The following is a 27161-nucleotide window of genomic DNA, read 5'->3' on the forward strand; positions in this document are numbered from 1 at the left end:
CCTTGTCGGCTCCGGCTGGAGCCGACACTTTATCCAGCATCGGAGCCGAGAAATCCTCGGCTCCATCTGGAGTTCTAGGGACTTCGGCTCCGATGGCTTCGACCCGTAAGAGATCTCGGTCCCCCTCTATTATGAGTATCCACTCGGCTCCGGGATCTCCTCTTTTGTCGGAGCGGAGCCATTGGAGCCGATCTTCGAGATCTTCCAGGCTGTCTGACCACGACTTGGAGAGGGTGATAAGCAGGCTGTTGAAGTCTCAGGCACTGGCCCAAATGCTCCATAGCCCGTCTCAACAGACTTCGGCTATAGCCCCAATTCTTGAACTTCCTCCTTTGACTCCACACCAGAGTTCGGAGCCGGAGCTTCTTGGGACAGCGACTGTTTCGATGCCGGAGCCGATACATCCTTCGGCTCCGTCCTCGGCCCGATCTCCTCCTTGAGACCTTCCTTGGAGGGATCCGTCGCCGGGTTTCCACTGTCTGCTCCGAGGGGGCTAGTGGCATCGGACCCTTGTCTGACCCCGCTCTCCCTCTCGGGGCTTCGGCTTTGGTAAGCTCGGCGCCGACATCGGCCTCGGAGCCTTCTCTCTCTTTGGAGCCGACCATTCCTGTCTCTTCGGAGCGGGTATGTTCCGGCCTCCCGGGGAGAGGAGCCTTTGAGGTGATGAGGAGTGTCCTGGCCTCTGAGCCCGGTCAACGGTCCATCCCTCTAGCTCCTCCCTCATCAGTGCCTGCAGATGCCTCTTGCCAGCCTCTTGCCAGCCTCTTGCTCTCAGGCCCAGGGATCCATCGCCCCAGGTTTCCCCACTGGGAATTTCCTCCTCTTCCGAGGTTTCTCCTGACCCTGCAGGGGAACCCCCTTGGAAGAGGATGTGTAAGAGGAAACACAGACTCCCCTGAGTCTACTACATCTGATACCGACTTAGATGAGTCGGAGGGTTCCCCACGGTCCCCCTCTGAGGATGTCTCCTTTTCAGACATCCTTGAGCTCCTCAAACAGAGGGGAATTGGCCTCCATTGACCCCTCCGAGGATGAGTCGGTATACCTGGAGGCTTTTGGATCCCGACCCTCCACCTCCTGGGTGTCTCCGCCTTTCGACCCACTTATGCAGGTAGTGGCTCGGAAGGCGTGGGCGGCTCCAGATTCTGTGGAACCTGTCCCCAGAAGACCATCCAAGTTCATTACGGCCCCGTCGGATAAACAGTTCCTTTCCAAAGGTGTCTCTTTGGATGCTATGGTGGTGGCGGCGGCCACTAAGAAGGAACTGGCGGATCCTTCAGTACCTGTCCATCCTCCTAACAAGGATTCTAGGACCATGGAACAGGTATGGAAAGCGGATGTTTTCTGCAGCGACCTTTGCTATGCGTTTGCTGAATTACCTTTGTCACTTCACCAGGCTTCAACGAGATATTCTCAAGGAACTGGGTGAAGTAGTCCAGGATCCTTCTGCTGCTGGGGCTCAGGAAAAGATTGCCTCACAGCTTGCTATCCTGAATTCCATATCTAACTCCTCCATGCGGCTCATATCTTATGCGGCCGATGGAGCGAGCAGGGCCGCAGGCACAGGAGTTGCTCTTAGACGCCAAGCCTGGATGCGGCTGTGTAATTTTGCGGACCCCTTTAAGGCGTCCTTCACTAATACCCCCTTTGATGGTTCGGCTTTGTTCGGACCTCAAGTGAAGGATACCTTGACCAGGTGTGAGCAGGACGGTAAAACTCTTTCTGCCGTTGGAGTCAAATTTTCCACTCCTTCTAGACCATATCCCAAGGGTCAGAAAGGGGAAGATGTGGTTCCGTAAAGCCCAAGGAGCTACACCGGACACACGTGGTCAGTTTACCCCCAGAGGCAGAGGGGGTAACAATAATAGACGCCGCCCTAGAGGCAGGGGGGGTCCTCAGAACCAGGGCAACAGGGAGTCTCTTCCTGAGAAGCCCTTTCAGCATCCCTGAGGTGTTGCCCGACTGTCCACCCTTGGAGGCAGTCGGGAAGGATTTCACTGTACCCAGTAGCCTGGCAATCCCTATCCCAAGAGAAGTGGGTACAGTCGATTATATCCGAGGGTTACAAGATCCCCTTCGTAAGGTTTCCCGTACCTCCACAATCCCTTCCAGACATCTCACCCGGTCAAAGGGATTTGGCAAAACAGGAGGTTTCAAAACTCCTAGAAAAGAGCCGTCCAGACAGTACCGCAGACCAAGTAGGATCCGGCGTCTACTCAAGATTCTTTTTGGTCCCCAAAAGGACGGGAGATTGGAGACCAATATTAGACCTCGGCAATCTGAACAGATTTGTCAAAAAGGCAAGATTCTGGATGGTCACGCTTCAGTCCATTCTGCCCTTTCTGGGCAAGGACAACTGGATGTGCTCTATAGACCTTCAGGATGCGTACTATCACATAAAGATTCACAGGCGCTCCAGGAGGTTTCTCCGCTTTCGGCTAGGGACCAGTCATTACCAATTCAGAGCCCTGCCCTTTGGCCTCACTTCAGCCCCCAGAGTGTTTACCAAATGCATGGCAGTGGTCACAGCTCATCTGAGACGTCTAGGATTCCAGGTGTTTCCTTATTTGGACGACTGGCTCCTCTCCGCCACCACCAAGTGTCAGCTTCTTCAGTCCAGAGACTACACCCTTCAGCTTTGCAAGAATCTGGGAATTTCAGTAAATTTCAAAAAATCTTCTCTGCTGCCTTGCCAATCTATCACCTTTATAGGCAGAGTTAAATACCGTCAAAATGTTAGCCAGACTAACAGATCAAAGAATTCTGGACATCCAAAAATTTGTTCGGCTTCTGTTACAAAGCAACAAGATCAAAGCCAGGTTTGTCCTGAAAGTTTTAGGCCTAATGGCTGCGGCCATTGTTCTTCTACCACTGGCTCGCTTTCACATGCGTCTCCTGCAGTGGATGCTATTCACGCAGTGGTCGTATCACAGTCTTCCGATGAGACACGAAATCTTAGTAACAGTCGTGTAGGGCTCATCTGGGCTGGTGGATATCTTCCCTCTTCTTCATCAGGGCCGACCCTTGTTTCCCCTCCTCCAGTTGCCACAGTCACCACAGATGCCTCTCTGATCGGGTGGGGGCATTATCAGGGCAGGATGGTCCACGGACGTGGCAACCCATAGAATACCATCTGCACATAAATGTCCTGGAGATGAGAGCAGTGCTTTTAACGTTGCAAGCCCTCGGCGACTTTCTTCCCACGGGACTATTGCAGTACAGACGGACAACATGTCCGTGGTCTGGTACATCAACAAACAGGGCGGAACCAGGTCTTATCACTTATGTCGAGAAGCTCTCAGACTTTGGCAATGGGCGATCTCTTCTCAGCGGTTTCTGATAGCAACGCACATCCCCGGCAGGTCCAACCTATTGGCGGACAGGCTAAGCAGATCTATTCTGATGCCTCACGAGTGGTCTCTCAATCAATCTGTAGTGGATCAGATTTTTCTGAAGTGGGGCACTCCTTGTTGCGATCTTTTCGCTACCCCTCAAAACAACAAGTGCCCAGACTATTTCACTCCATTTCCCCTTCCAGGCCAACCCCCGAGAGACTCTCTAACCCAGGATTGGCCTCGGGGACTTCTTTATGCTTTTCCTCCCTTTCCATTGATTCCACAAGTCATTCAGAAAGCCACCGTTTTGAGAGCCAAATTGATCCTCATTGCTCCTTTTTGGCCTCGACAAATTTGGTTTCAGTCTCTGCATCGTCACCTTCTGGTGCAGCCCTGGCATCTGGACCCAGTTCCGGATCTTTTGATCCACCAGTCGGGTCAGCAGCACCGGGCCATTCATTCTCTCAACCTCACTGCTTGGTTGCTCCACTTCCTTCCCTAGCCAGGCTACCAATGATTTCTGACTCAGAGACATTTTAGTATCTTCTTTGAAGTCGTCCACTAGGACTATTTATGCTAGCAAGTGGCGGTTTACGATATGGGCAAACTCCAGAAATGTTGATCCTTTTACTGCTCCCGTACATTCTGTTTTAGATTTCCTAGCGGAGGTTTTTCATTCGGGATCCTCGTCATCTACAGTCAAAGTACAACTGGCTGCCATTTCCAAGTATCATGTTGGCTTGCATGACAATAACATCATGTCTCATAGATTATGCAAGGCCTTTTTGAGAGGAGTTTTTCTCCTAAAACCACCTATAAAGCATCCTCCTCCGCAATGGGATCTAAACTTAATGTTAGCATCCTTGATACTACCTCCTTTCGAACCGTCTGCTTCATGTTCTTTGAAGTTATTGACGTGGAAAACTATATTTTTACTGGCTGTCACTTCTGCAAGAAGGGTTTCCGAGATTCAAGCTCTCTCTATTCGTTCACCTTATTTGGTTTTTCATAAGGACAGGGTATCGTTAAGAACTAACCCTTCCTTTCTCCCCAAGGTTGTATCTCAAACCAATATTAACCAATCTATAGATTTACCAGTCTTTTTTCCTAACTATTCTGACAGAGCTGAACAGAAATTGCATTTTTTGGATGTCCATCGTCAGCTCAGGTACTACTTGCATAGGACTAAACAAATTAGAAAATCGGACCAATTGTTTGTCTCTTATGCAGAAAACAGGTTAGGTCTTCCAGTTTCTAAAGTGACCTTATCCAGATGGTTGACTTCCACCATTTCCTATGTGTACTCTCTCAGAGGCAAACAACTACCTTCTAAGCCAAAAGCACACTCGACCAGGAGTCTATCCACTTCTGCAGCTTTTCAGGATAGACTTCCCATTGATACCATTTGTGCAGCAGCTACTTGGGCCACGCCTCATACCTTTGTTTCTCATTACAAGTTGGATTTGGCCTCCAGAGATAGGGCCAGTTTTGGTTCCACAGTTCTCAAGAGTCTGTTCCATTGAGCCACCCGGGATACAGGTGCTAGGGACGCGGTCCCATCCAGCAAGAATGAAGGCGAGATTGACAACTTAACATTTAGAAGTTATGTACCTACCATAACGTTCCATGTTAGTTGTCTTCTCTCGCCTTCTTTCTTGCGTCCCTCCCTCCTTCCCCCTGGCCTGGACAGATCTTGAAGAGTTCCTATTAGCTTGTTTCCTCTGGATCTTTGTTATGAGGACTTCTTTTAGGAAACTTTGTTCCTAATTTGGTTAGGATAACCTTTAGCAGGGTAAGTTAGCTGCCAAACGAGATCTGAGGTAGTTCCGCCTTGCATCATGGGATATAGGGTTGCCTCGAGCTGGTAAAAGGAGTTCTCGAGCTAAAGCAAGTGCCGAGTCGGAGCCGAGGATCGGCTCCGAACCCATCCAGCAAGAAAGAAGGCGAGAGAAGACAACTAACATGGAACGTTATGGTAGGTACATAACTTCTAATTTTGGCTTATGAAAGTTCTGGTAGGCCCACACCTCAGGGAGTCCATGCCCACTCTACCCGATCTATGTCTACCTCAGCTGCCTTTAGATCCAGGATATCCTTTGATATTTGTTCGGCTGCCACTTGGGCCTCATCTCATACCTTTATCAGCCATTATAAGCTGGATATTATCTCCAGAGGGAGAGCATCCTTTGGCTCTGCAGTGCTCCGGAACATCCTTCCATGATGGCCGCCCAAGGTTCAGGTAGCTGGGGACTCTGTCCCATAGGTTGCTGCGCAAATGAAGTTCGCTACTTCAGATTAAGAAGTTATGTACTCACCATAACGTTCCATCTGAGTGAATAAACTTCATTTCTCAGCAACCGTCCCCCCTCCTTCCCCCTGACCTTTGATTGTTCACATTTGTTGTCTTCAGAGATAGTCTTTGAAATTGATCAATCTTTAGCAGTTGCTGCTTTGGGGGCAAACTTGATCTGAGGTCAGTCAGCGTTGGCAGGGGTTTATGGGTAGGGGGAGGAGCTAGGAGCTCTGATCTAAGCTGTTGAAAACTGCCGGCTCTGATCCGAAGTCTGATCAGATACCCATAGGTTGCTGACAAATGAAGTTTATTTACTCAGAACGTTATGGTGAGTACATAACTTCTTATTTCCATTTGTTACACATGGTAGATTTTTTGAATGTGTTTACCAACTTTTGTTACCTGTATATACTGTTTGACTAGCTGATCTTTTGTACAATTTTTTTTGTCATGGACATTCAAACCAGTCATAGTTTTCAAGACTTTTGTTTTATTGAAAACCCTCAAGCAAAAAACTAAATACATTTTAAGAACATAGAAATGCAACACAAAAGGCACCAAAACAAAAAGGCACCAATACACAAAATGCTTCACCACAAAATGAAACGGGAATCAAGCAGTAAAATGATTTATTCTCTCTAGCGCCTCGGCCACCAACAGCCTTCAAGGTTTTTTTTATTTTTTAATGAAAACTAGAGGAGAAAACAAAATTATAAAAGTGACAGCATCCAAACAAATCAAGACATTTTAAGAACATCCCTATAACCTATTAACTTGGAACAAATACACAAAAAAAGTACATCTTAAAAAATAGTTTAGCCCTCCAGATAGTAACAGTAGCCCCAAATTGACAGCTGCACACCCACAGGCATTACCTAACCTGCAGTTAAGGTTATCTTTGCTAAGCAATGTTACAACATGTGCTCCCACTTTTACTGATTGCTCTGTCTTCTTTTCTTATTTCTATTACCTGGCTAGATTTGTAAAACAGCAAATATTCTTTTAGAAACATTAATTTTTAGCTTTAAGAAAAAGTGCAGTTGCTATCTTCATATAAAACTAAACTGTGTAGTGATCTATAGATGCATTAAATTAGGTCTGCCCGGGAAGCTGCTATTACTTATCCACTTCCAGTCATTTCAAACCTTATTTTTCACCAAACTGTTTGCTCTTGCATCGTTAAATTTTGTATTTCCCTTAGCAAAAAGTAGTCAGAACTCTTAAGATTAATTGCTTGCACCTGCTGATAGTTTTTTTCCATAAAAACATCTGTCAATGAGAGGAAAAAAACTTTACTCTGCAGGTGCTTTAGGAATCTGTCCATTTCATCCAGAACAGACTGTACAACAACTTCCCGCTGCATACACTCCCACTGAACTTTTGCTAATGGAGGGGGCAAGCTAATATCCTTGCATAATGAAGAAATTTAGCACTTCTCATGACTCTCATCATTTTGTCTTATTTTTCAAACCACCTTGCTTACCCCCACACCCTTCCTTAGCAACCCAAGGTCTCAGTACATTAACTGTCCTCTTGTGTTTTAAAGCTTATATTTCTTGCAAAGTGTTTACTTTGCTTTATGTGATAAAGATATTACTCAAGTGAAAAGACTGCCCCCTCCTCTGCATTTTAAATACCCCCTGACTACACATTACACACAACTGCTTTACTATACAACATGTAGTTTATATCTTCAAGTATTTGTACAAATATTAAGCACTAAAATTGTTTTACTTGGTTATGTTTCCTTTTATTGTCCTCCCTAAACATTAATGACATACAGTGGGGGGTATATGCTTAACAAAGTCTCTCTCCTTTTGGCCACTTTTAGTTGCAGAGCCATATTTCACAAATGTGATATTTTTTAATTCATATTTATTCACTAATTTCAGTGTTGCTGGTTGTCATCCTGTTCATTTCCATCTCCCAGCACCCGACACTGGTTCAAGTCCAAAGGTACTCCTGAATCTTCTAGTCAGTTTTTTCCCCCTATGTATCAAGCATTTTCCTTTGAAACATTTGGAGGTTTCACTGGCAGTGTCTCTCTGAGCTTATATAGTCAGAAGAATAAAAATCAGTGCCCCCTTCTGTTTGTCTCACTTCTTGTTGGATAAATTTTTGTATTACCGCTTCAGCCTTTTTTGTATCAAAAAAATGTGTGGTCTTCCAGGAAAAAAATATTCTGAGGACTGTTGGATACAGCTGCTTGAATCGAACACATGCATCTCAACATTCCCTGATTGATGGGTTAACTTTGCTTCTCCTCTGCCTGATGTGCAGTGAATAATCATTTTCTACAGTCTGCTGTCTCCAATTTTTAATATTTGCCCTTTTCCCACAGATTTTTCGGGTGAACTCCTCCTGCTGGTATGATTCCTTCTTTACTAATGTAGGTCCTTACTGCTTCCTTGTGGACAGGTTTGTAGCATGCACTCCACATGCCCTTTGAATTAACAGAACTTGCTGTGGGAATACCAGTCCAGTTTGCTTATTTATGATTTCATAAAGTTAATACAATCTGTTCTTCTATTTTCACCAATAGAACATAAAATCTTGTTTTTTTTTCCTGTGAGCACTCTGTCATCTAACTCAACCATTCTTTTCTTGAGAAATCTAACAGACGACCTGTACTTTTTAGTGCCTGATTTTATATGTGTATTTATTTGTTTATTTGCAGTTGGTTTACCAGGATGGTCCAATTGGGCCAAAAGGAACCAGTTTTCAATGGAGTCCTGGGGAGAAAAGCTCCATAAAGACAATATTCATGAACAACAAATTGACAGTAACATAGTAGGACAGTAATACAGATAAAACCAAGACATTTAGAGGTACGATAAATGAAAATCCACTCAAAAAAATATAGGAATCCACAAAGAGAACTATAACATTTAAGCAAGTATTTACAAATATTTGTTCCTACTGTAAAACAGCTTTTGCAGATGTCCTTCAAGAATGCAACTGCAGTCATAACATATGGGTTGTCCTGCCTCAGGCAGCCCTCTGTCGGCCGGATTCCAAAGTCTGGGTCCGACGTCGGCTGATGCCGCATTTCTCTCCGTCACAGCGGCTGGAGTATATAAGCATCAGCCGACACCATCTTCAGTCTTTCTTGCCGCGTGGTGCCCGAAGCAGAAGCAGTTCGCAAGTGCCGGTTGGTCAGCTCCTGTATTCTTCGTAATTGAAGTCATCAAAAAAGCTAAGTACCCCATTGGGGACCTTTTCTTGCCTCAGCCGATGTCAGAAATTACTGAAAAAGTAAATAATTGTTTGTCTTGTGGTAAACAAATACCTCATAAGGATTTCCACTCTCACTGCCTTCCTTGCCTTGGCCCAGACCACGACGTCTCGGCCTGTGCTGCCTGTGCTCGCTTCAACAAGCGCACTCAGGCGCCGGGCGGAGTTCGCTGAAAAATTTGATTATACAATGCCGTTGGAACAACCGACAACGCAGACTCCTAAGAAACGAAAGGACCGGGACCGACATCCTCGGCCCGAGTCTTGCACCGACACTACACCAAAACTAACCGCGAGTGCCCTGGTTCCCTCTGAGGCGGTTATTCCACCGCTCCGAACCGAAGACACCGCATTACTGATACCTCCGATACCGGAGGCCACTCCGCCAGTTATTGATTTTCCTCTGGATACCGAAACCGAGGAAATGCCCAAGACCATTGCTGTTGATAAGGTCACCCCTGCATGTGGAGCGGCTAGGCCTCCCATGTCCATGTCTATCAAGGCCTACACACGTGCCAAGGCAGCCAGCAAGTCCAAGCATCTTACTGCTAAAACATTACCTCAGCCTACTCCTGAAACTCAAATCATGTCCATGGCCGCAGATTTAATTTCCCTGATCAGAGGTTCCCAGGCCCATCCTGAGAGAGGATCCCAGCCTCCTCCTGATAAGAGGCCCAGGGTTGAACCCTCTGACCCTCTGCCTTCAGATGAAGATTCAGAGGACTCTGATCACTCCGAAAGCCAGCAAGAGCCCTTCCAGACCTATGAGGATTCAGATGCAGAGGACTCCATTTTTTCGGCCTCTCCTCCTGAGGATATTTCTTTTGGGGAAGTTCTGCATTCCATGAGGGAGCATTTTAAGTGGCAAGACCAGGAATTTTCTGATTCCAGAAAGCGCCTTCGAACCTTCCTCAAAAAGCCTCAACACAGACCCTTAGCTATACCTCCTGTGCTTGATGTTTTGGATGACCTATACTCTGACTCCAGTGTTACCCCAGATACTCTTCCTCCTGCTCCTGTCAAGCCTGAGAGATACTATAGGGTCCCAGAAATCCATTCTCATTTATTTAGGGCCCATGCTGTTGATTTAGAAACAATTTCCCAGGGGCCTAAAGGGGTTTCAGCTACCACCTCCAAAAATCCTTTGCCTTCCGACAGGGAAGCAAGGCCCTTAGAGAGATGGGGGAAGAAGGTCTACACCTCTACTACTTTATCTATGAGAGCTCTCAATTGTCTCCTTCACATGTTTCAATATCAGGATTTCCTGTTAGATGATTTACAGAAAAGTTTGGCCTCTCCTGAACCTTTAGATAGGAAGTCTTTGCAGGAGGCTGTGCATAACTCTCAGCAGGTTAGCAATCATTTTTTACAGTGTGGATATGATGCATTGGAGGCTTCATGTAGGGCAGCTATGACAGGGGCGGTCATTCGTAGACATGCATGGTTAAAAGAACAACCTTTACCAGATCATGTTAAGTCAAAACTTCTTGATGCACCCTTGGAAAAGAACAAGCTTTTTGGTGCTAATGCTAAAGATGTGTTAAAGTCCATTGAGGAAAAAGCCAAGTCAGTTCAGACAGTGAAGGATTTCCTTCAGGTTCAGCCGCCCAGATTCAGCAGGAACTGGCCTTCTAAAAACTGGTCCTTTCCTAATCCTGAAAGATTTCAAAGGGGCAAAACCAGGCGTGCCCGAGGAAGAGGACAATACAGAGGATCCTACAGGGGACGACAATGGCAACCAGCAAACCAAAGAAGTGACACAGGGGTTTCTCCTGCACCGCAGGGACAATCTCAATGACTTTCCTCTACTTCCACTGACCAAGGAGCAAACAGAAGCTCCTTTGGGCAGAAAGTTATCTCTGTTTTCAAAAAATTGGCACAAACTGACAAAAGACAAATGGATTTTGGACATTGTAGACCACGGTTACAGGTTCCACTTTCATACATTGCCAAGAAAACAAGGCATGCCAAACCTTCCACAAAATCAGAGGGCAGAGGCTATCAAGCAAATTTCTCTGCTTGCTCAGATCAAAGCAATAGAAACAGTTCCACACCAAGAACAAGGTCAGGGGTTTTATTCAAGACTGTTCCTTGTTCCAAGAAAAGAATATCAATGGAGACCAATACTGGACTTGTCCGCTCTAAACACTTTTCTCATAGTACCAAAGTTCAAAATGCTGACTTTACAGCGACTCCTTCCCATGCTTGGCAAGGGGTCTTGGCTGATTACTCTGGACCTCAAGGAGGCATACCTGCATGTCCCTATCAGACACAGCTGCAGAAGATGCCTCAGATTTCTTGCAGGGCCAGAGCACTATCAATTCTCAGCATTGCCATTTGGCTTATCTACTGCACCCAGAGTAGTCACGAAATGCCTGGCATCAGTAATTGCTCATTGCAGGCTCCAGGGGATTCAAATCTACCCGTACCTGGACGATTGCCTCATACAAGCGGGCAACAAACTAACTTTGACAAAAAACTTGAATTATGTCATACACTTGCTACAGGCTCTGGGATACACAGTCAACTTTCAAAAGTCAAGACTTCAGCCATCCCAGCAAATAACCTTCTTAGGAGCCAAACTAGGCACAGCCTCTCAAATGGCTTACCTGACAGAAGACGAGCAAAAGAAGTTAACTCATTACTTCAAAAGTTTAGCAAAGCTCACCCAGATGACTGCAAGGAGTTTCCTACAGGCCCTGGGTTACATGGCATCCTGCATTCTCTTGGTCCCACTAGCAAGACTACACATGAGAAAGCTTCAATGGTACTTAAAAAGCTTATGGTCTCAACACAGCAACAACCTAGAAGCAACTATCCCACTCATTCCATGTCTTCAAAAGGAATTTCTATGGTGGGCCACAGTAAGCCAGTCAAACACAGGCATGTCATTCAAAAAACCTCAGATAACACAGACAATGACCACAGACGCCTCAGACCTTGGATGGGGGGGCGCACATGGAGGGCAGATGTATACAAGGGCAATGGTCCCCAAAGGAAACACATCTGCATATCAACCAAAAAGAAATGCTAGCAGTAATGCATGCCATCGAGGCCTTTGGACAACAACTTCAACAAGGCCACCTACTAATACGGACAGACAACACCACTGTGATGTGGTACATAAACAAGCAGGGGGGCACTCATTCTTACCCCCTTTGCAGACTGACAATGAATCTTTGGGAAAAATCACTGGGTCTAAACATACAGCTACAATCCCAGTTTGTTCCAGGCAAAGACAATTTTCTGGCGGACAGTCTAAGCAGGAATTTCCTAGACCCCCACGAATGGAGGCTACATCCAGACATCTTTATATGACTCACCTCGTCATGGGGCAGGCCGGACGTGGACCTATTTGCCTCGCACCTCAATCATCACTTACAAAAGTTCTGCTCAAGGACATGTCATCCACAAGCATGGAAAGTAGATGCCCTCTCATTCAACTGGAGCTCCCTAATAATTTATGCATTTCCACCCCTGCCACTGATGACCACAGTGTTATTAAAGATCAAGGCAGAGCAACCGAAGGGGATCCTAATAGCTCCAGACTGGCCAAGACAACACTGGTACCCACTACTACGGAGCATATGTCACAACAAAACGTGGACCCTTCCACAATGGCCCCAGCTTTTGACTCAACACAACTTCAGGACTGTTCATCCCAACATCCAGACTCTACAGCTAACAGCTTGGGAAATCCCATAAATAACCTCAATTTACCTCTTTCCAAGGAAGTTCAGCGGATACTAACAGAAGCCCGCAGACCAGCCACCAGAAAGGCTTATTCAGCCAAATGGAAGAGATTCAGCATTTGGAATACCAACAAGGGTCATGATGCATCACTTTTGAGCATCCCACTCATTCTGGAATACTTGGCAGATATGTTACATAACGGACTCTCATACTCTTCCATAAAAATACATGCTTCAGCTATCTCGGCTAGATACAACACTGATCCACCTGCGTTTTCACATCCTTTGCTAAGGCAATTTCTTAGAGGAATCAAGAATATAAAGCCCCCAAGAAAGGCAGCAGTACCAGCTTGGGACCTCAATTTTGTCCTAGAAAAATTGACTCTACCTCCCTTCGAGCCAGCAGCTTCTGTGGATTTACAATTTCTTTCCTGGAAGACAGCTTTCCTGCTGGCCATAACCTCAGCAAGAAGGGTTTCGGAATTACAGGCCTGAATGGCAATACCACCGTTCATAACTTTTCACAGAGACGGGTCTCCTAACCAACCCTACCTTTCTGCCAAAAGTGGTATCCAGGGTTTCTTTAAATCAAGCAATTCACCTGCCTACTTTCTTTTCCAATCCTGAGAACAAAGGGGAAAGACTGTTACATACCTTGGACATACACAGACAACTTCGCTACTACCTAGACAGAACCAAGACCAGTAGGAAGTCTGATCAACTTTTTGTAGCTTACGCCCCTGGAGTACAAGGAAAAGCAATTTCCAAACAGACAATTTCAAAATGGATTGGACATTGCATCAGATTCTGTTATTCCTTCCATGGAAAGAGTGTGCCAGCCAATGTCAGACCACACTCCACCAGAGCTACAGCCACCTCTACAGCTGTTTTAAGAGGGGTGCCTACAAAGGACATTCTAGAAGCTGCTACATGGAGCTCCGTGCATACATTTTCCAAACATTACAACCTCCCTTTATATTCCAGATCCAGAGCAGGCTTTGCTTCGGCAGTCCTGCAGGGATTGATAGCTACACCATCCTTTTCATAGAGCATACCACCTCCCCCAGCTAAGCTATGGTATTCAACCCATATGTTATGACTGCAGTTGCATTCTTGAAGGACATAGTACAGTTTTGTACCTACCATAAATGTAGATGTCCGATAGATATGCAACTGCAGTCTGGTTTTCCCTCCCTCCTTCCCCTCTATGCCTTGGGTCCACTCCTCTCCCTATTATCCTTAGCTGGGGATATCTGTTATGGTGTATCTGTTTATTGCTTATTTATTGTCTGGAAACCTATTTTTGTCTTCCAGTTTGATTACAGCCTTCATTGGAGGGCACCTGGGGCAAGAAACACTGAAGAAGATGGCGTTGGCTGATGCTTATATACTCCAGCCGCTCTGACGTCGGAGAGAAATGCGACATCAGCCGACGTCGGACCCAGACTTTGGAATCCGGCCGACCGAGGGCTGCCTGAGGCAGGACAACCCATATGTTATGACTGCAGTTGCATATCTATCGGACATCTACATTTATGGTAGGTACAAAACTGTACTTTTTGTCACTTCATCTGAATAGCTGGTCCAACACATTGCATTTTTTTCTAGCCTTTTTTTGTTTGAGTATATAACCTCCTTCAATGCTGCATTTATGTTAGTAATACCTGCGTGCATTTGATATTTTTTTGTCAAATTTACTGGAACCCATGTCTTGTACTAAAGCTGAAGTTTGAATTGCTTTTATGCTGAACAGCTGCCACTTTCTTCCCAGTATTTTCTCTTCACCTTTTCTAGTTGATTTTCTTTCAGGTTCTGTAAATATCTCCTTTGGTGGCATCCAGGGAGTGTACTTACTAGATAGTAACGGAATTTTATTCATGCTGGCAGAATTAGCTGCTGTTTCTCAGTTTCTTTTTGTTCTACACTAGGAGATGTGAAATTAAGCTTTTGATCAGCATACAAGCATCTTTAGTAGTCCATTTTTCCTTTTTGAGAGGGGCAACCACATTGTCCTGTTAATGTTGGTTTGCAAATAGTATGTTTGCATAAAGACCAGTGCCCTTTTGGTCAGACTTTATTTTTTCCCTTGGGACAGAAGCCCTGGTAAAATGCACAGTCACTGATCTGGAGCTGTAGACCTAGCTAGTGCAGACAACAATCACGGTAGTAATTTTTTTTACACGTATTAAAATATCACACAAAACATATGCACACATATTGTAATGGAAAATAAAACCATATTAACATTTTTTCCATTTACTCATACTATACAGTGTTCTTTCTTTGTAGCAACTTTCTGTTCAACATTACATAAGTCATACAATTCACACATTCCTTTAAACCTCACTCCTGTTCCTTAACAGTATTCTTTATGTATTTTTCCCAGAAGTTGCATTTATTTCTAATTTGTTCTTTCCTTTTTCTAAACATCCTTTTCCAGTATCTCTTCTACAATATTCACTACTTCCAATACGTTCAGTTTAGATTTGGTTTCTGTTTTCTGGTGATTTGTTTTTTTGGCAGCTAACAGAATTAAACTTCATAAGGCCTTAATATGTCTAAGTAATTCAGATCCTATATCCCAGCTCAAAAGAATAATTTCTTTATAGCCATTTGCCACCCCCCCCCCCCCCATTTCTGACAGAATACTCTATAGGGAGGTTTTTTGTAAGTCTGCTAATTCATTACTCTACCAAAAACATGTTTCTGGTTACCTGTCTTTTCCCCATCACACCGCCAATGTTTGCTCTCTGAGGAAAAATATTTGAGGTCTGCTGGGGGTACAAAAATAAGTACTTTCAAACAAAAATCCTAAAGCTTCTGGACTTTGTTGCGTACTTGGGAGCCATATATATGTCATCCCATTGTTCCCTTGTAAATTTCTATTCCAATCTCTCCTCAGTCTTTTCGAACTTCTCTGATTCTTACAGTTATGTAATATTTTACATGCCCTAGTAATTATCCCCCTTCCAACAGCAGCTTCTGTTCTAGATTAGACTTTAAAACTCTTCCAAAGCTTGTCGTTCACTTAGGATTCCCTATCCATTTAGCTTTATTGGGAAAGCAGTCTCTAACCTGCAGTCTAAGCAACTGCTTGGCTGCATCCCACTCTCGTTTTGTTCATGGTAGTCAGTTAAGTGATTTGACTTCTGTAAGCACAAATGTTCTGTTTAGCCGATTGTTGCATATAATATACCCCGAAAACTCGCCCCACAGATTAGGAATATACATGGCAAATTATCCCCCCCCAATGTGTGCTTATTTTTAGTCATTGGCATGGAGTGATGGACTGTGTTGCATTTTCTTGATGTACTCCCAAAATCAGCAAAAAGTGAAGACTGCATGAGCTAATACGTCTCGCATACCAGTTTCCTCAAGATGTGCAGGATAAAGCGACATCAGCCCCGTCTCGGAAGAAGGGTGCTTTGCTCATAAAATTGATCTGGGCATCTAACTTGGGTTGTGACAGAGAATCCCTTATTTTTTGATAGCTGCATAATGACTATAGTCTTAAGATCTACCCCAATGTTTAGTTAAATAACAAGGGTAGACTAATCAGTTTCTTTGTTAAATTGCACACATTGACTTGTGTATCATTGCAACACACACACTCATATCAAGTACCATTTTACATCTGCACACTAAATGCACAAAAACAAGCCTTTCATTTGGGGCAACCTGCTCCTATTAATATAAACATCGCTGTGATTGCATTTACCTTGAGGGTAGGTTCAGGTCATGACCTCGAATTGTACCAGCACCCATCTAGCTCTGTGGCACTGTCACAGTTCTGATCACTAGTTCATACACTCTCGGTGTGTGGCACGCAGGCAAGCGGCCTACAGACTTGAAAATGTGCACTAAATCAGAGAAACCTTCACTCACTATGTTTTGCTGTCTCACTCAGAAGTGCACACTTGTGCATATAGATGCACATACTGCAAACTTGCATGCAACTTGTCTGTCATGCCCTGTACCACACACTCAAATTCCTGTAAGCTATCCTCTAGCAGCAAAATAGTCACTGCACAGCAGAATTCCCTTACTCTCAAGAGTCCATGCGCATGTCCACATTGTTGGCCAATCTTGTGTACTTAATCAGTGCACTTGCTTTATGAAAGTGTTTTTGACTAACCAGCACTTAAGTATGAGGGATACGATAGAGTGGCACCATTTCTGCTGTTATGGTAAGCTGCCTTCACAATTTTGCTGTCATGTAGTCTTTCCTGCATATCTTTAAAAATCTGTATGAGATTAAGGTAGGAGTTTAACTGACAAAAGCAAACGATGGCAAAGAGGCATTTGATTTATAATGTAATACATGAAGTATTTTTTAGGTATCCAATTTTTGTTTGTTTGGTACCATTTTTATCCTCTGTTATTGCCAAGGAATAAGCCATTCCCTCTGAGACAAGCACTAGATGAGCAGTGCAGTCACCCAGGCAGCTATGTGGGCAGTTTTTGTTCTCACTGGCATACAGGCATTAAGAAACTTTCCCCACTCTATGGTGTAACTCTACCTTTGGTGGTGACAGGAGCACTTGCTTCACTTCAAGGGTTGCCTACATGCTGTAATCCACTTGTGCCTGATCCATTTTATGTGCCAAAAGGGAATATCTTCACTGGCTTGGGCAGCCATGCCCACGTCTTTCAGTCATGTTCTCCCGCATCATGTTTGCCCTCCTTTGTCAGGCAAGGTCCCGTAGTCATGGCAGAAGCTACCATTATTGCCCCTAGGATGGACAAGAGTGTTCTCCCTGCCAGCACTGTGAAGCCCATGAGGCAATATGGAACTGGAGTTGCATCAACTGCAGTCAGAGCTTTATGCAGGTGTGGTACCAGTACAAGCATCGCACTTTGTATTTGCTAATGTTATGTAAAGCAACTACAAAGGACCCACAACACATCATATGCAGTATGTTGTCATGGATTGTCTTTATTAAAGAAAATATTTGACAAGTTAACATATTCAGTGTTTTGTCACTTCCTTTTTCTAAATTCTACAGGATCCTAATGTTGTTCTTCCTTTATGTAAGAAGTGCAAATGTTTTTGCATAGCACCAGTGCCAGCTGTGATCAACATAGATCACCCCTTGTTAATTGATTAAAGGTGTCTCTCTTTTTTTTTTTTTTTTTAATAGAGTGAAGCATTAACAGTAAAGGTAGACTAATATTGTACATTGCAGAGCATGAGAGACGGCCACAGGTGGCAGTGGTTTAGGAAGTTAAGCTACACAATGCTGAGTGTAGTACCACATTTTAATTGCTGTGGTGTGTGAAAATCCAGTTATTGTAACTTCCTAGGGGAAATTTGTGCTCAACAGTTTAGGGATTTTTATGGCAAGTATCATTACAGTTTTTGTATTGAAAAGTTTGTTTGGGTGTTTTGTTGGGGATGGTGGGGAAGAGAGAGAGTTTGGTTTAATTCTGAACTGTATTTTTTCACAGAACCAACTCAGATATATAGATTTCTTCGAACCAGGAACCTCATAGCAGTAAGTCACAATTATTTTCTTATTTCAGTTAGCTTTGTTACATTTTTCTTTAATGCATATGTATGTATAAGTAATCTAATTTTTCTTTAGTTTAACTTTTCTTTTTCTTTTTCTTTAAGCCCATCTTTTTGCACAGAACCCTCACATACATGTCTCATAGAAGTTCCAGAACAAATTTCCGAAGGTAAATTCAGCATGTTTTTAATATGTACTTTTAAGAAGCCTGCGTACCTTTGCATGAGAGATTGATAGGCTTTGAAAGTTAGATCTTTGATTTTGATAGCTGTACCTTTCATGGAATTTTGCATGCAAATGTGGAAAATAGTTGCTCTGATGTCAGTCTTCATTTAATCTTTGACAAATGGGTGGGTTCCAATATCGGAACTGACTCTGCCTTACTACAGCCAGTAGGAACCAAAAGCTTTCAAGCTTTAATCCTACCCAGAATGCTCCTTTCCAAATTACCTCAAATCTTGCTTGCAGCTTCCTGTGACAGACGCTTCGCCAATAGCTCTCAATCCAAGTGATCTTTCTTCTTATATATTTGTACTTAAGTTTTGTGTTTAAATAGATTTTTTTCTTCTTATTAATATTTACTGTTTTCTCTTATAGTCTACCCATTTTATGCTAGCTCCTTACCTTTAACACTTTGGTGTTTTCCTTCTATGGTAGTTACCTTTCTGTACTTTAGGGTACCCTTCTGTACTATTGTTGGTAGTCTTATGTTCTATACCTCAGGGTATTCTCTGCTAACATAGTTGGTAGCCTGTCTTTGTTTTCCTTCCAAAAAAAAAAGTGTGCTCTTATTTTCGTAGTGTGTGCGGTGTTGTGTGGTGTGCATCATGGCTGATAAAGGCAAGGGCACTTTTGGCTTTAAGAAATGCTTCAAATGTGCTTGAAAACTGCCCAGTTCTTATGGGCACACTCTGTTTACTGCCTGGACCCAGTGCACTTAAAGTAAGATTGCTCAGTCTGCCACAGCTTCAGTCACTGGGCCCTGGTAGAAAGAAAAAATAAGTTAAGATGGTGTGCCTTTGAAGAGGCCATCTCTGGTAATGAGACAAAAAAATAAAACTAATATTTGATCCCATTCCTCCACCTCTTCAAAGGTTGACAAGTCCAAGAAAAGTAGTCGATGGGTGCCAGCTTCTTCCTAGGCCCCAATGACTTAGAGGTTTAAACCACATGTTCCCTTTGGTAGTGCGGAACTTGTACGGACCTTACAAGATACTTCGGTATGGACCTCCTTGGCACTGGCAGTTTCTCCCTTACTAGTGCTAAAGTTTCCGGCACAGACCCAAGGCCAGATGAAGAAGCCAATAGTCTTGGTGCCATCTGCTCCTCTGGTACTGATGTTTTCCTCGCAAACAAAGTGCTGAATCTTTATTCCTAGATCATCCTAGGACCAGATATTCCGCATCCATTGACCCTTTTGGAAGTCCGTTACCAAGCCCCTTTTTGGAATGACCAAGATCCCCTTGTACCCAGTCTGTTAGTTCCACCAAGAGCCTGACAGAATCAGATGTTTTGAGATTGGTAGATCAGCTCCTTGCGGCGAAGGGAATTTCAGCTGTGTCCTTTGTTCCAGCTCCTTCCAGTGATGATAACCCTTCCTTGCTTTGACTCCAGCTACTTCCAGTGATGGTAACCCTTCCTTGCTTTGACTCCAGCTAGTCTTCCTTCTCTGACTTCCATTAAGGACTTTGGGATCCTGGCTCCAACTTTCCCAGTGCCAACTGTTTCGGTCCTGGCTAGGTGTCTATCCCTGGTAACAATTCCTATCCTGTGCTCTTTGTCCCTTTCAGATCCGGAGAACTCTCTGGGTCATGGCTATGCTGTCTTTTCTGAGAGGCAGGACTCTTGTTTGTTTTTTTTGGATCCATCCCTGCACCTTGGTGCTTCGGCATGCATTAACTCAGCACTGGAGGGGGCACAGTTCCCAGGCAGTATCCCAGGCTGTCGCTTCTTCCATGACGTTAGGTTGTCAGGGGTATAAAAACAGGCAGCCGACGTCATTACATCAGTCTTTCTTGCCGAGGAGAAGCACAAGCAGTTTGCAAGTGCCGGTCGGCTGCTACCTGAATTTTTCATTTGCGAGTTTAATAATCCCGAAGACTTCTAAAGCTAAGTGCCTCGTTGGGGATCCTTTTTTCTTGCTCTAATCGATGTCAGAAAAAGTCAACAATTGTCTTGCCTATGGAAAGCAAATACCTGACTGAGATTTTCATTCTTACTGCGTCACCTGTTCAGGCCCAGACTACAACGTCCCTTGCTGTTGGTTTTGTGCCTTGTTTAACGCCTGAACCATTCATCGTCAGGCTCTTTCTCGCTAAATTCTTTGGCTCTCTGTCTCCGTTTTCGGAAATGGCTTCAGTAAGCCATCCGACTACCAATCTTCTGAAAAAATGTAAAGATAAAGACGGAGACAGATCGCATAGGTCCAAAACTGCCGACGATGCTTTCGTTAAGCTAGTCGCTAGTCCGCCGGTACTCAATGAGGCGCATTTGCAGCCCCTGATGCCCGCTTCTATGGATTCACAGGCCTCTGCTGAGACCCATTCGGAGTCCGTTATGCCGCAAGATGCTTTGACTATGGAACCAGCGGATGTCCCTACCTTAGATGGGTCCGGAGCCACTGTGCAGGCACTGGCTTCTGTGGGAGTTTTTCGTCCTACCGATGTTTGAATCAAACAGACTTTTTTAACCAAAGCTACCAGGTATCTTAGGCCCAGAGTGCGCACTACGCCTAGAACCCGACGACCAAAGCGCATGCTCAGGCACCCATGCGACAAAAACAAATGCTTAGAATGGCTGAAGACCTTATTACGCTGACTAGGCTAAGATACAGATTAGAGTCCCCTTTAGGTTCTACAGACCCGGAGTCCGATGACTCTGACCTTTCTGATTATGAAGACGTGCCCTTATCCTCCTATGAGGATTCAGATGCAGAGGAATCCATTCCCTCTGCCTCCCCTCCAGAGGATTTTCTCTTGGTGAAACCTTGCGTACTTTGAGAGCATTTCCGTTGGGAATGCCAAGACTATCCTCAGTCCAAACAGAGACTCTGAGAATTTTTAGAGTTGCCTCAGCACAGGCCTTTAGCTATACCCCCTGTCCTGGATGTTGTGGATGATGTTTTCATGGAATCCAATCTTACTCCAGACACTTAACCTCTGGCCCTTAGGAAACCAGACAGGTACTACGGAGTACCTGATTCTTAAAAGTTTCTTTTCAAGAATTCTACTGCTGATCCAGAGATCATTTTCCAGGGACCCAAAGGTATTAAGGCTACTACAGCCAAAAATCCTATCCCTTTGGACAGAGATTCCAGTGCTTTGGACAGATGTGGTAAGAAGGTATATACCTCTGCAACTCTTGCTTTCAGGGCTTTGAATTGCCAGTCTCACATGCTGAAATACCAGCAACATATTATGGAACTTAATAAACAAAAAGTGGTAATTTTTCCAGATTCTGCAGAAAAAGAATTGCAGGAGCTTATGCAGTCTACAAACCAAGTTAGTAAGCATACTTTGAAGTGTGACTTTGATGCCCTGGAAGCATCTTGCAGGGCAGCAGTCACTGGCTCTGTACTGAGAAGACATGCTTGGCTGAAGGAGCAGGCCTTGCCAGATCATGCCAAATCTAAATTACTAGACACTTCCTTTAAATAAAGACCATTTGACACCAAAGCAGAAGTTCTTAAAAAGATGGAAGAAAAGGCTAAATCTATGCAAATTGTTAAATAATTCCTACAAGTGCAACCACTTAGATTCGATAGGCATTGCCCTTCAAAACACTGGTCCTTTCCAGTCCCCTCCAGGCCTTGCCGAACAAGACTTTGGAAACAACACTCAGACTACAGTCTCAGGGTATGCAGAGATCTAAGCAATGGAGTTGCCCCCACCCCTAGAGCCAGGGAGTGGTAAGCCAGCTCCTTATGGAAAAAGCTCACAATGACTTCTGAACTCTTCTTTCCAGCCCTGCCCAATTGCATGTGCCCCTAGGAGGAAAACTTGCTCTTCATGCAAAAAACTAGATGTCCATCACTCAGGACAGATGGGTCCTCAACATTGTAACCCAGGGGTACAAATTGTATTCCCATTCACTGCCAACCCCAAGCAGGTTTCCAGACCTTCCTCCAACCAGTGAGCAGAGGCTCAAAACCAAGTACTTTCCCTGCTCAATATCAGAGCTATTCAGCCTTTTCCAGTAGAACAGAGGAGTCGAGGATTCTACTCCCGACTGTTCCTGGTACCCAGGAAAGAGGGCTCTTGGCGCCCAATCCTGAATCTTTCAATTCTCAACACCTTCCTGGTGGTACCAAAATTCAAGATGCTTACCCTGCAACAGCTTCTCCCTATGTTAGCCAAGGATGCCTGGTAAGTCACCCTAGTCTTAGAAGCCTCTCTGCAGTTCCCCATAAGGGAGTCATGCAGGAAATATCTACGTTTTCTTTGCACTTCCCTTTGGCTTATCTACTGTGCCCAAGGTATTCACAAAATGCCTGGCTTTAGCCATTGCATACTGCAGACAGAAAAATATACAAATTTACCCGTATTTGGACGACTGCCTGATTCAGGCGGACAGTGAGGAGATGCTGCTTCAGCACCTGACATTTGTAAAAAGCCTTCTAACTTCATTGGGGTACACCATCAATGAAAAGAAATCGCAACTGGTACCCAGTCAAAAGATTATATTCCTGGGAGCAAGCTTGGACATAAATTCCCAGATGACATTCCTCACTTCAGAAAAACAGGTCTATCTGACATACTACTTCAAACAAATGGCCACCAGAACCCAGCTATCTGTAAGAAAAGTACTGCAAGCCCTAGTAGGGTTCATGGCCTCATGTATTCTGCTAATTCCATATGCAAGACTGCATATGAGGAAACTTCAGTGGTACTTAAGTCTTTGGTGCCAGCATTCTCAGGACCTGGAAACAGTCATTTCTATCATGCCTTGTCTAAGGACAGAGTTCCTTTGGGCAGAAGCATGCAACCACAACAAAGGATTGCATTTTACTCAACCCAACACCACCCAGACCCTAACCACAGACTCATCAGATTATGCATTGGGGGGGCTCACACGGCGGGCAAATATTCAGGGCCACTGGAGCCCAAGGCAGATTCTCCTGCACATCAATCAAAGGGATGCTAGCTGTACAGAATGCCCCGACAGCTTTCAGATACCAACTCTTTCCAGGACAACTGCTAATAAAAACAGACAACACCACCGTTATGTGGTACATCAACAAGCAGGGGGGGATCCCATTCTTACCCACTCTGCAGGTTAGCCATGGCCCTGTGGAACACAGCCTTGGATGACAACCAAGTTCATCTACAGGCTCAATTCCTGCCAGGCAAACAAAATTCACTGGCAGACGACTTGAGCAGAAATATTCTAGACTCACACGAGTGGAAATTGGAGCCCAGCACATTCAACCATCTGATCCAGAAATGGGGGAACCTAGAGTTGGATGTCTTTGCCTCCCCCAACAACCACCAGTTAAGCAAATTCTGCACCAGGAACCCTCACAGCAGGGCCTGGAGGGTGGATGCCCCATCCTTTCAATGGGAAAATCTCTGAATCTATGCCTTTCCCTCTCTGCCCCTTATCTCAAGAGTATTACTAAAGATAAAACAAGACAGGCCAAAGACAATTGCCCCAGTCTGGCCATTCCAGCACTGGTACCCACTCCTGCGCAGCCTAACTGTGCCACGCTGGCAGTTACACTAGACCACAACCCTGCTTTCTCAGCAGGAGGGACAGTTTTGCATCCACAATTGCAAACCCTAAATGTTGCAGCCTGGCTTATTCCTTAAATACCCCACCAGCAACCCTAAGCAAGCAGGTGCTGGACATCATCCTTAAAGCCAGAAAGCCCAGTACTAGGAAATCCTATGCTGAAAAGTGGAAAAGGTATTCTTGAATTCAGTCTAAAGGAAAGGACACAGCACTGCCCTCCTTACCTCTAATCCTGGATTATCTGGCAGAACTTCTACACAGAGGCCTATTCTTCTCCATTAAGATCCATGCCTCTGCCTTTTCAGGTCATTACAATACTTTGCCACCTCTATTCTCTCACCCTCTCATTAAACAGTTCCTGAGAGGGGCAAACAACTTAAGGCCACCAAGGAGAGCACCCACCCCCACTTGGGACCTTAACCCACCCCCACTTGGGACCTTGACTTTGTTCTGGAAAAGCTCATGCTTCTCCCTTTTGAACCTGCTGCTTCAGCAGAGTTAGATTCCTGTCTTGGAAAACAGCCTTGCTTCTAGCCATCACTTCAGCTAGAAGAGTGTCCGAGTTACAAGAACTGATGGCTGTGGAACCCTTCATTATTTTCCATGCTGAGAGGGTTTCAATTAGAACTAACCATTCCTGTGTGCGTAAAGTGGTGTCCATTGTGGCTCTCAACCAATCCATCCATTTGCTAACCTTCTTCCCTAATCCTCAAAATAAAGGGGAAAGGATTCTGCACTCTTTGGATGTGTACAGACAGCTCATGTTCTTCCTTGATATAGGACTAAGCTTTTCAGAAAAACTGACAAACTGCTATTCAGCTTTGTACCAGAGGCACAGGGCAAGGCCATTTCAAAACAAACCATTTCCAGATGGATAGCACACTGCTTCCATTTCTGCTACAAGCACCATGGAAAACCAAACCCTTGGGGTCGGAACACATTGCACTAGAGCTACATCTACCTCTACAGCATTTCTCAGGGGAGTCCCTACAAGTGACATACTGGAAGCTGCTACCTGGAGTTCTGTACACACCTTCACCAAGCATTACCACCTGCCTATCTTTTCCAAATCCAGGGCAGGATTTGGTACATCAGTCTTGCAAGGCCTACTAGCCAGCCCTAACTGTTCTTGACTGCCTCCACCCTTCCTCAGCTTTGGGAATCAACCCAAGTGTGATGACTGCAACAGTGAAGCATGAAGAACATAGTACAGTTGTGTACACAACATAAATGTAGATGTTTGAGAGTCTTCACTGTTGCAGTCCTGGTTTCCCTCCCTCCAGCCCCCTGGTTTTCTCCATCTCTTTCTCTCCTCTCTATGGCTAATCCTACTGGTATTGGTATTTACTTTTTTACTGGTGGTGTTTTCCCCACCATATACTAGCTCTCTATTTGGGGTCTCCTGACATTTGGGCAAGAAAAACTGATGTAATGGTGTCTGATGCCTGTTTTTATACACCTGATGACCTGACATCATTGAAGAAGCGACAGCATCTGACGCAGAAATACTACGTCTCTGGTATTTGGGCCAACTGAGGGCAACCTGCAGGCAGATTACCCAAGTGTGATGACTGCAACAGTGAATACACTCGAACATCTACATTTATGGTTAGTGTAGACAACTGTACTTTTCTTCTGTCCAGCAGGACACAGTGATGCAGTTTTAACACAAACAACTTTAAAGTGCATGTTCAGCACAAGCACCTGTACAAATCAGTTTGATATTCAAATAATCTATAATTCTTTACTAAATTCCAGTTAGCTCTGCTAGCATACGTTACACATCCACTGCCCTACATCTCCTGGCATAGCTGGCAATACCTCACACTATCACATCCCTTCTTATGGTCTCATCTAAAGTATCCCCATGGATACTGGATCCCAATCAGCAACTCATCTTCCATCCTTCAGAGCATGGAAAACCCAATCTGTACACACTCAAGCTAACAGCATGGTTTCTCTACTTCCAGGGATTGGAAGAAAGTCCAGATTAGCTTCACCAGTTTGTGACACAATCTTGGCCTTGCAGAAAGCTTCCACATAAAAGGTCTATAACAGTAAATGGAGACTATTTATATTTTGGGTGCTGAAGGAGAATATTGATCCACTTAAGCTCCTAAGTCAGCTATTTTCCTTTCTCTGAGTTCACTTTTTTATGACTGTGCCAGTTTCTCTACTGCTAAGCTGCAACTGGCTGCCATTTCTAATTTTCATTCAGGAAAGGAGTCTTCCTCTATTTCCTCATCAGTTATGCAAAGCATTTATTAGATGTATTTTTCTCCCAAGATTCTCCCCCTTGGGACCTTAGAATTGTTATCCTTCAAGGCCTCACTCAAAAACCTTCTGAACTAGCAGGTAGTTGTGACTTGAAATTTCTTTCAAGGAACACTATTTTCTTGATAGCTATCATGTGAGCCAAGAGAGTATCTGAACTGCAAGGCTTGTCAGACAAACTTCCTTAAATCATTTTTCATAAAGACAGTTTCCCTACGAACTAATCCATCCTTTATGCCTAAAATTGCAACAGAATCCAACATTAATCAGTCCAGTCAGTTTTCTTTCCAAATTATTCAAACAAAGGAAAATACATGTTACATCTTCTTGATGTTCATTGACAGTTGCATTTCTGTCTGCACAGGGCAAAGAAGCACAGAAAATCTGATCAACTCTTTGTATCCTTTTCTACTAATCTTTTGGACCAAGCAATAGCCAAGATTACTCTGGATAAGCAGATTCTTCTTCCATGTAATCCCAACAAGGGGTTGACTTGCCTCGTCCACGTAATGCCCACTCTACTAGATCCATGATCATGATTTTTCAGCTAGAACATCTGTTGACTAAATATGTGTTGTATCCAGTTAAAGACTCGTACATTTGTTTATTATAAATTGGACATTGGCTCCAGAAGCAGGGCATGCTTTGGCTCGACAGTGCTCCAGCATATCCTTCCTTAGCAGCCACCCAGTTGCGTAACTGGGGACTCTGACCTAACAGTGAGGAAGAATGAAAAGGACATCATGTATAGAAGTTATGTACTTACCATGACTTAGCATCTTTATTGTCCATTTTCATTCTTACTCGCTTCCCACCCATCCAGCCCCCAGCCTTGGTATCTTCAAGAAGTTACCTAGGAGAATTTGGAACCCATAAGTTCATGGTTTGATCTCCAGAATCTCTTGTTCTGTCTTTTTGACTGTTATAGCTATTAGGGCAGCAAGTTCTGTCTGAGGAGTAAGGGAAGGTGTGATGCATTGTAGGAAAGGAAGGAGCTCGAGACTCTGATCCTAAAGTCTTGTGAATGCAGCAGAGTAGGATCTGAAGACCCAGCAGTGAAGAAGAATGAAAATGAACAACACAGATGCCAAGG

At 44.4% G+C, this 27161-nt stretch overlaps 1 protein-coding gene across 1 annotated transcript in view; it reads left to right on the forward strand.

Moving 5' to 3' along the window:
* Positions 1–27161, forward strand: part of SUZ12 (SUZ12 polycomb repressive complex 2 subunit) — a 2970550-nt gene that overhangs the window by 488880 nt on the left and 2454509 nt on the right. The window contains exons 2-3 of the mRNA XM_044068039.1: positions 18003–18049; positions 18169–18233. Coding sequence (XP_043923974.1) covers positions 18003–18049; positions 18169–18233 — 112 coding nt within the window. The remainder of the gene's footprint in view (positions 1–18002; positions 18050–18168; positions 18234–27161) is intronic.

This window comes from Protopterus annectens, chromosome 4.part0 (assembly GCF_019279795.1).
Source record: "Protopterus annectens isolate FY-2018-M chromosome 4.part0, PAN1.0, whole genome shotgun sequence".
In the NCBI taxonomy this organism is placed as follows: Eukaryota; Metazoa; Chordata; order Ceratodontiformes; family Protopteridae; genus Protopterus; species Protopterus annectens.